Source organism: Carlito syrichta, unplaced genomic scaffold, assembly GCF_000164805.1.
Source record: "Carlito syrichta isolate Samal-C Ts95f unplaced genomic scaffold, Tarsius_syrichta-2.0.1 Scaffold305825, whole genome shotgun sequence".
NCBI classification, from domain to species: Eukaryota; Metazoa; Chordata; class Mammalia; order Primates; family Tarsiidae; genus Carlito; species Carlito syrichta.
Window position 1 is genome coordinate 110,499 of NW_007249921.1, and position 9,362 is coordinate 119,860.

The window sequence follows — 9,362 nt, forward strand, 5'->3', positions numbered from 1 at the left end:
AAAAAAAAAAAAAAAAAAAAAAGACTTAACACGAACAGAAATTCACTATATAATAAAATTGATATATTTTTATTAAATTGACATTTTAAAACAATAAATATGGTTTATTCAATAAATGGTGTTGAAATAACTGATGAATAGCAATATTTTTTTAAAAATTAGGTTGGGCTCGTGGCTCAGTCTGTAATCCCAGCACTTTAGGGGGCCAAGGAGAGAGGATTGCCTGATCCCGTGGGTTTGAGACCCACCTGGGCAACTTGGTGAGACCTCATCTCCACAATAAATCAAAAATTAGCCGGGCGTGGTAACATGCACCTATAGTTCCAGCTACTTGAAAGGCTGAGGTGGAAGGATCGCAGGAGCCCAGCAGGTCGAGGCTGCGGTGGCCGGGAATGTGCCACTGCCTTACAGCCTGGGTGACAGAGTGAGACTCCAAAAAAAAGAAAATTAAGTTAGTGTCTTAATGCACAACTTGTACCAAATGAATTCCAAAATGAATCAATATTGAAGTGTGAAAAAATAAAATTATAGCCAGGCACGGTGGCTCACACCTATAATCACAGCACTTTGGGAGGCCGAGTCAGGTGGATTGCTTGAGCCCAGGAGTTCAAGACTAGCCTGGGCAACATAGTGAAACCTCATCTCTACAAAAAAAGAAACTATAAAAATACTAACAAAAAGCATAGGAGAATCTTTTTATAAAGCTAACTGAGGCCCTTTATTAAGTAGAGTGAAGACAGGCCTTTTAAGTAATTAACAAAACAAAACAAAAAACAAAATTAAGAAGTTACAAAATAATATTTTTAAGTACACAGAAATAAAAATTTTCAGCCAGGAGAAGAACAAAGTCAAAAAACAACAAGCTGAAAAAAATATTTATAACCCATACTGCAAATTTCTTTCATATCTATACCTCCCGAAGACAAACCACCCAATTTTTAAAATGAGCAAAGAATATAAAAATATCTCTTAAAATTATAAAAAGCAGGCTGGGGTGTGGTGGCTCACGCCTGTAGTCCCAGCTCTCTTGAAGGCTGAGGCAGGAGGATTGCTTGGGTCCAGGAGTTCGAGACCAACCTAGGCAACATAGTGAGACCTTGTCTCTACAATAAATCAAGAAAAATTAGCTGGGCATGATGGCGCACGCCTGTACTTCTGGCTACCTGGAAGGCCAAGGCAGAAGGATCTCCAGAACCCAGTGGGTGGACGTTGAGGTGACCGTAAGCGTGCATGCCACTGCACTCCAGCCTGGGCGAAGGAGTAAGACTCTAACTCAAAAAAAAAAAAGAGGCCTTTTTTTTTAAGCCTGTTCCCAGAGCTTAAGGTTTTCCAGTACCTGTGTTTACTGAGATGCCTTCGCCTGCCAGCTCAGCCTCTGCAGGCATGGAACTATTGGCTGGGGCACCTCTGTCTTGGTCCTTGTCCTCATGGTCACTGTCCTCATCCTCACTGCTGCTATAGTAATACTGTAGTTTCTCCCCCAGCAATTTATCATCCAAGGTTGTCATGGTGCCTGGAAGAAGAAAACAAATCAGGCTCTTTGCTGACCTGAGCCAGACAGACATGAATCTGAGGCATAGGGGGCTCATTTGTATGAGATTCTACAATTTACAGGATTCAAAGAGTGATTTTTTTTCATAAACAGAATCTTAATGTATCCCTACCATGACCTATGCCTTAGGGTTTACCATGCTTTTTTTATAGAAGGTAAAACTGAAGCTGAAATAAAGGAAGTTTCTTTGCCAAGCTTTACAGCAAATGGTAGAGCTGGGACCAGACTCCAGGGATGCCTGAATCCAAGAGCCTGAGGTCTGAATTACTCTCTTCTGAATAATATACACTTGTGCTAGTGCACTGGCTTAGAGGAACCTACTTTATTAACTAGTGGTTTTACTATGCTTATTTTTAGTTTTCCTACCAAGACTGCTGGGTAATTGAAAACTGTGTGAGAATCCTCAAGAAAAACTCCAAAATGAAATGAGTATGATGCTGAGTCACTATTTATCTAAGCAATCACTCCTGTCTCTAACCTTCAACCTCCCACTCAGCACCCTGAGAATTTAGATGGACAGTCTCTGAAGTCCTACCAATTCTGACTGGTTAAGAGACCTTACCAAGATTTTAATAATTCCAAAGTGCTTAAAGGACCACGGTTAGGGCCAGGCTTCTATATCAGAAGCCAGGGACATTCTGGGGAAAGATACAGCTGAGCCCCTCAAAGGCTTGCTTGAGAATGCAGCCGGAATGGCAAAAACAAAACAAAACTCTAGAACTCCTTCCTCTAAGCATCCCAACATTTTGCTACCTTCGTTAAAAATGTATGCCAAGCCTGTTGTAATTCATTACAAAGCATTCTGTCCACGGGGCAGGGAGTTCTTGAAAGCAGGGCCCTCCAACAGCTAATCTCCATCCCCAATGCCCAACACAATGCCTCGGCACAATTTGCTATAGCCACATAAGCAGCCAGGATCAGAGGGAAAATGCGAAGACTCCAGCAGTCAGACTGGGGAAACGTGTGCAAAAGAGACAGGGCTAACTGAAAGAAAGGTGGAGGTACAAGGGAGAAGCAGAACCAAACTTAATGGACTCAGAGGTGCCAGGGATGGACCAAAGTGGACACACACGTCGCGAAGAGAAAAAGGAAAGAGGTGCGCTTGCGAGGGCGGGGTCGATGAGGGGAAGCGGCGAGGGCGGGGCCGTGGAGGCGCGGGCTGGGGCCCGGAAGGGCGGCGAAGGGGCGTATGGAGCCTTTGGCGTACTCTGGGAGGCCTGTAGAGACAATAAATAACCCGGGGGAGGTAGGACCAGTGGTGATGGGACAGAGAAGTCGCGGAAACCGTGAAGATCGCGGGAACACGAAAACAAGGCAGTTTTGCCCCGGCTCGCCAACCACCCTCCCACCCTTAGTCCGTGGCTGCCACTTCTTCCCGGCTGACACCAATATAGTTACCCGGCGTAGTCCGATCCGGATCCCTTTGAGCTAGCAGTTCTGGGCACCGGAAGGAAAGGACCGCTCACTTAGAGGAAGAAAAGTGGGTCGGCGCCCTGAGCGCCAAAGAAAAAAGCCGCCGGAGTCCCGACTGCGCGGACCAATGAGACGGCCTTCCTGCGTCATGGCGGACACACGCTGTCCAATTAAGAAGCAGCTGCTCCCGGAGATGGAAGGAGAAGCTACGGGTCCAAGTTAGGGCCATAACACCTCGACAACATTAATACGCTTCTACTTTGTTTTAATTTGGACGACGAAAAATTGAACTATATTGTTTATTGCTTCGTGCGATAAGAAAAATTTACAGTTTCCACAAACCATTTTCAAATGTTTTTATTGGTGCATCGTCACATTACATCTACCAAGTCGCTAACCTGACTCTAAGACGTTAAGTAATTTGCCCAAGAACACATCCCTTAAGTATAGGGTTTGGATTTAACTTAAGGAAAAAAAAAAAGCCAGAAGCGTGGCGCGCCTGTAGTCCTGTCTACTTGGGAAATAAGGAAATGGACAATGGACTCAGACTCGCTCCATTCCAGAGTTAGAGGTCAGGAATCAGATCAGTTTCTGGACTCTGTTTGTTCTTTTCTTTCTTTTTTTTTTTTTTTGAGTCGGCGTCTCACTCCGTTGCGCAGGCTGGAGTGCAGTGGCACATTCATGGCCACCCCAGCGTCTACCTGCTGGGCTCAAGGGATCCTTCCACCTCAGCCTCCCAAGTAGCCAGAACTACAGGCGCACACTACCACATGGGGCTAATTTTTTCATTTAGTGTAGAGACGCAGCCTCGCCAAGTTGCCCAGGCTGGTCTCGAACCCTTGAGCTCAGGCTATCTTCTCCCCTCGGCCTCCCAAAGTGCTGGGATTATAGGCTTGAGCCACTGAGTCCGGCCTCTTTTTTTCTTTTCTATTTTTTGAGAGAGGGTCTTGCTGTTGCCCAAACTGGACTTGAACTCCTGGCCTCCCAAAGTGCTAGAATTACAAGCATGAGCTACAGCACTAGGGTGGATTTTTACAACTGTTTGATTAAAATATACATCCCAAGGAGCCTCCAAAATATTAGGTCAGACCCTCCAAGGTAGGATTGTGCAATCTCGTGCCACATAAAAAATGCAAAGAATTGCATAGCAGTTAGACTGGAAAAATGTAATTTATTTAGAAAGCAAATTTGAGAAAAGAGAAGATTCACCTCCCCAAGGTAGGGAAGGGGGCCAAAGCTTAAGAAAACAGTCTGGCCATTGTTAAACCCAAAGTTCAAAATCTGAGAGACTACCAAAGAGCCAGCTCCGATGCAAACACACGAGGGTCTTTATTCAGGCTCGAGTCTGGGCTCACGTTTAAAGCCAATGCAGCAGCTTCAGGGACCAGAGAGCCCCGACCCAGGCTAACACGCACCTTTTATACATAATTCTGAAGGGGTGGGGTGGCTTTACAAACTTGTGCACACAGGATTGGATAAATACTATATGACGCAGTTACAAAGACTTTGATTGGTTGATTTAAGTTCGATTTGCGTGGGCTCAGGCTTAGTTACTTGTGATGGACAAGTAACTGCCAAACGGGCGGAATGGAATGCCAGATAAGCTAGGTTTAGTGAGTAGGCAGGAGGTTTGAAACAACACTGAGCTTACCAGGAGAGAGACGCCACAGAGGCTACCACAATTTAAGCAAAGGAATGTTCGGAAGGGGCTTATTGCTTAACATTCACACACTCCTAGCAGCAGTTGCAGAATTCATATAGTAATAGTTCTTTTTTGAGTTTTTTTGCATCTCTTGGGTCTCTCAGCCATAGTTCAAAAATCACATGGCCAGATCATAGTTTAGTAAAGCACTGGGGAATGAAGACACAGACTCACCTCCCCAACCCAGGGGAGGGGCCAAAGTCAAGAAACATGGTAGCCATAACTCAAAGAGCCAAATGAACACACCAGAGTTTAGCAAAGCAATGGCAGTGGCCGCTTTCAGTGAATCCTTTTAAACTTTCCCTTCCGTGGGGGGAAGGTCGTTAAGGTGATTGGGTGGTGGTCTGCTCCACATCATTGCAAAGGGTAAGCACAGGTGCTGACAGGTGATAGGCAGCAAGCAGATGGGTGGGTCAGTCACATGACTGCTGCCATGGTCATAAAGGACTGATTAGGTTGGCTTGGGTCTTATGGGTGAAGGCAGGTACTAGAGTTAGAAAAGCTAAGTAGCATAAAACAAGCTGAGAAGGGGGGTTGTAAAACAATTATCAATAGCTACTTCTGAGAAACTGGTTCTGTCCTTGGTTAATGGTAAATTAAGTGAACTGCTAGAAAAACATGAGATTTAGGCAATGTTAAAATGACTGTTCATTGGTTGTGTTGACTCCATGTTATGTCCTTTCAGCAACTTTTTTTAAACCAAAAATTATTTCAAATTTTGAGTCCTTGTTAAGGTGTCCAAAAATGCAACCATAAAGTTGCTGACAGAAAACTCTGTGTACATTGAATCATATAAAATATTATAGAATGATACACTGTTTAAAATAGGGCTCTTCCCCACGGGTTCGAGACCCGTCTGGGCAGCGAGACCTCATCTCTACAATAAATAAAAAAAATTAGCCAGGTGTGGTAGCGCGTGCCTATAGTTCCTGCTACTTGAAAGGCTGAGGCAGAAGGATCGCCGGAGCCCAGCAGATCGAGGCTGCGGTGGCCGGGAGCAGCCACTGCACTTCAGTCTGGCTGACAGAGTGAGACTCCAACTCAAAAAATAAAATAAAATACAATAAAATAAAATAGGGCTCTTAATTGGTGGGGAGGGCATCTTAATTTGTGGTTCTAGGACCACCTGAAATCATCTGCAAATTTGTTTTTGAGGCTGTCAAAGGAGTCAGAAAATACTCTCCCTCAAACCCCCATTTAAGAACAATTTATTGGCCGGGCATGGTAGCTCACACCTAGAATCCCAGTACTTTGGAAGGCCTAGGTGGGAGGATGGCCTAAACCCATGGGTTCAAGACCAGCCTGAGCAATTTGGTGAGACCTCATCTCTACAGTAAATCAAAAAATTAGCTGGGCGGTGGCGGATGCTTGTAGTTCAGCTACTTTGAAGGCGCAAGGATCTCCTGAGCCCAGCAGGTTGAGGCTGCAGTGGTCGAGAGCATGCTGCTGCACTCCAGCCTGGGCAACAGGTAAGACTCCAACTCAAAAAAAACAAAACAAACAATTTATTTAAAGAGATCCCGCTGGGCTCGGTGACTCAGCCTGTTATCCTGCGCTTTGGGAGGCTGAGGTGAGTGGATTGCCTGAGCTCGCGGGTTCGAGACCTGCCTGGGCAACTTGGCGAGACCTCATCTCTACAATAAATAAAATCAGCCAGACATGGTAGCGCATGCCTGTAATTCCGGCTACTTGGAAGGCTGAGGCGGAAGGATTGCTGGAGCCCAGCGGGTCGAGGATACAGTGGCCGGGAGCGGCCACTGCATTCCAGTCTGGGTGACAGAGTGAGACTCTGACCCCCCCAAAAAATTTAAAAAATTAAAATTAAAAAAAAGAGAGATACTGTGGTGGCTTTTTTGTATTTCTGTTTGCAAAGTAAACACCTTAACTTAATTAGCTTTATGTGAACAGAAAACATGAATATGCTTGTGATCTGCTTTAGGTGACACAGCCAGCACCCAGCAGGAGTGCCTCTGCAAGAAGATCCCTATATATGTTTGTCAAGTGAATGCTTGATAAAATGCTTGGTTTTAAATTTTGTTTTACACAAGTCTCCCTAAAGTAGGGGTCTTTTTCATCCATGGTGGTTCCTTGTCCTTCAAACTTTTTTTTTTTTTTTTGAGTTGGAATTCTTGTTGCCCAGACTGGAGTGCAGTGGCACGCTCACAGCTATCACAGCCTCAATCTACTGGGCTTAGGTGATCCCTCCGCCTCAGCCTTCCAAGTAGCTGGAACTATAGGCACACGCCACCACGCCTGGCTAGTTTTTGTGATTTATTGTAGAGACAAGATCTCACCAAGTTGCCCAGGCTGGTCTTGAACTCCCTGGCTCAGGCAATCCTCTCGCCTTGGCCTCCCAAAGTGCTGGGATTACAGGCTGAGCCACCACGCCCAACTATCCTTCAAACTTTAAAGTTAGGATTGTAATCCTGAAGGAGACCTTCAGTGCTGCAATCCTACATTTCCCTATTAAGATTACTCTCCCACTCTCTGAGAATCAATTCATATCTCTTCTCTCAAATGTTCAACACTCTCTCCTCTCCCTGGCTCAGCTAACCTCGATTGTTATTTTACCCCCAAAATAGAAGCAATCAAAACAATTGATTCCACCCCAGAATGTACCAACATACCCCTGCATCTGTACCTATAAATGAATCACTGATGCAGTAAATACCATTCTTGGAGCCTGGTAAAAGAGTTTGCTCCTGAAATTACCTCTTCTCTCTCTCTCCTGCATTATCAGGCTTTCTTTCTACAGCGAACTAATATGCATTCATATTTCTCATTTTTTTAAAGTTCTAGAATAATATATTTTCCACCGTTCAGATTATTAAAAATCCAAAAGTTATGTAACATCTGAAACTGTAGGGAAAAAATTGCTGGTATAATTTGATTCAATGTTTATGGATTGCAACTGAGAAATATCTATCAATATTGTAAACCCAGCAATTTCACTTTTGGCAGTTTCTCCTATGGGTACAGTTTCACAGATTGTTTAGTTTGATATTTTTTAAAAGCAAGGTGAAGAACACTATTATTTTACTGCCTTTTGCATAAAAAATGGAGCAAATAATATTATTTATTATATGCACAGAGAAAGCATTGAAGAATATACAAGAATAAAATAGTTACCTATGGCCAGGCTCAGTAGCTCAGCCTCTAATCCCAGCACTTTGGGAGGCCAAGGCAAAACCTGAACCCACGGGTTTGAGACTAGCCTGGGCAACTTGGTGAGACCTTGTCTCTACAATTAAAAAAAAAAAAAAATTAGCCAGGCATGGTAGCATGTGCCTGTAGTTCCGGCTGCCTGGAAGGCTGAGGAGGAAGGATTGCCGGTACCCAGCAGATTGACACTGGGGTGGCCGTGAGTGTGCCACTGCAATCCAGTCTGGGCAGACAGAGTGAGACTGCAACTCCAAAAAAAAAAAAAACCACAAACAAATAAATAAAATAGTTACTTGTGCAGAATGGAACAGAATCAGGAGGAGGAGGAAGACTTTTTTTTGAGTCAGGTTCTCACTCTGTCACCCAGGCTGGAGTGCAGTGGCACAATCACTGCTCACTGCAGCCTCAGACTTTTGGGCTCAGGTGATCTTTCCAACTTAGCCTCCAGAGTAGCTGCAACTACAGGCATGCACCACCACGTCTGGCTTTTTATTTTATTTTATTTGTGGAGACAGTCTCACTATGTTGCCCAGGCTAGTCATAATTACTGGGCTCAAGCAATTCTCTTGCCTCAGCTTCCCAAAGTCCTGGGATTACAGATGTGAGTCACTGCACCTAACCAAAGAAGAGTCTATATATTTATTTTTAATCATCTGAAGTTGTTATCCTGTTCCAAAAATTAAAACTTTTTAAATGTAAACCCTAGCCGGGCTTGGTGGCTCAGCCTGTAATCCCGTGCCTTTGGGAGGCTGAGGTGAGTGGATTGCCTGAGCCTGCGGGTTCAAGACCTGCCTGGGCAGAGAGAACTCATCTCTACAATAAATCAAAAAATCAGCCAGGCATGGTAGCGCATGCCTGTAATTCTGGCTACTTGGAAGGCTGAGGCGGAAGTTATCGCCGGAGCCCAGCAGGTGGAGGCTGCAGTGGCCGGGAGCAGCCACTGCACTCCAGTCTGGGCGAGAGTGAGACTCCAACTCAAAAAAAAAAAAGAAATGTAAACCCTTATTTCCTCCCTCTGCATCTCTTCCAGCTACATCTCATTTCTCTGATTCCCTTTATAGCAACACCCAAAATAGTTCTGTATATCCTCTCCTCTGTTCTCTCCTCCCGCTTCAGATAGGCTCTTGCTCCCACTAGTCACTGAAACCACACTTGTGAGGATAACCAATGACTTCTAAATTGCCAAATATGTGGTCAAGTCTCAATACTGCTCTTATTGAACCACTAGGCAGCATTTGACAGTTAATCACTGCTTCTTCCGTAAATCTTTTCTTGGTTTTCAGGACACTGATTCTCCTAGTTTCCTCCAACTTCACTGACATCCTCAGTGACCTTTGTGTTTCCTGACCTCTAAATAACAAAATGCCCCGGGTTCAGTCTTTTGGCACTTTTTCTTCTTTGTGTATACTCACTCTTTTTAAAGAATAATATGCAGGTAGTTCATTATATGTAAGCAAATTTGCTTTTATATGAAGGAAAATAGGTGAAAATAGGTCATCAAAGGTTAAAAAAAAAAAACACCTGGATTTTTTT

The 9,362-nt window shown here is 44.3% G+C and overlaps 1 protein-coding gene and 1 pseudogene across 1 annotated transcript in view; one reads left to right on the forward strand and one right to left on the reverse strand.

Moving 5' to 3' along the window:
• Nucleotides 1-3,136, reverse strand: part of PDCL (phosducin like) — an 8,168-nt gene extending 5,032 nt beyond the window's left edge. Inside the window, exons 1-2 of the mRNA XM_008062761.1 lie at nt 2,951-3,136; nt 1,337-1,513 (exon numbers count right to left, since the gene is read on the reverse strand). Coding sequence (XP_008060952.1) covers nt 1,337-1,508 — 172 coding nt within the window. The 5' untranslated portion in view covers nt 1,509-1,513; nt 2,951-3,136. The remainder of the gene's footprint in view (nt 1-1,336; nt 1,514-2,950) is intronic.
• The window catches only part of LOC103265064, a 7,056-nt pseudogene continuing 807 nt past the window's right edge, over nt 3,114-9,362 (forward strand).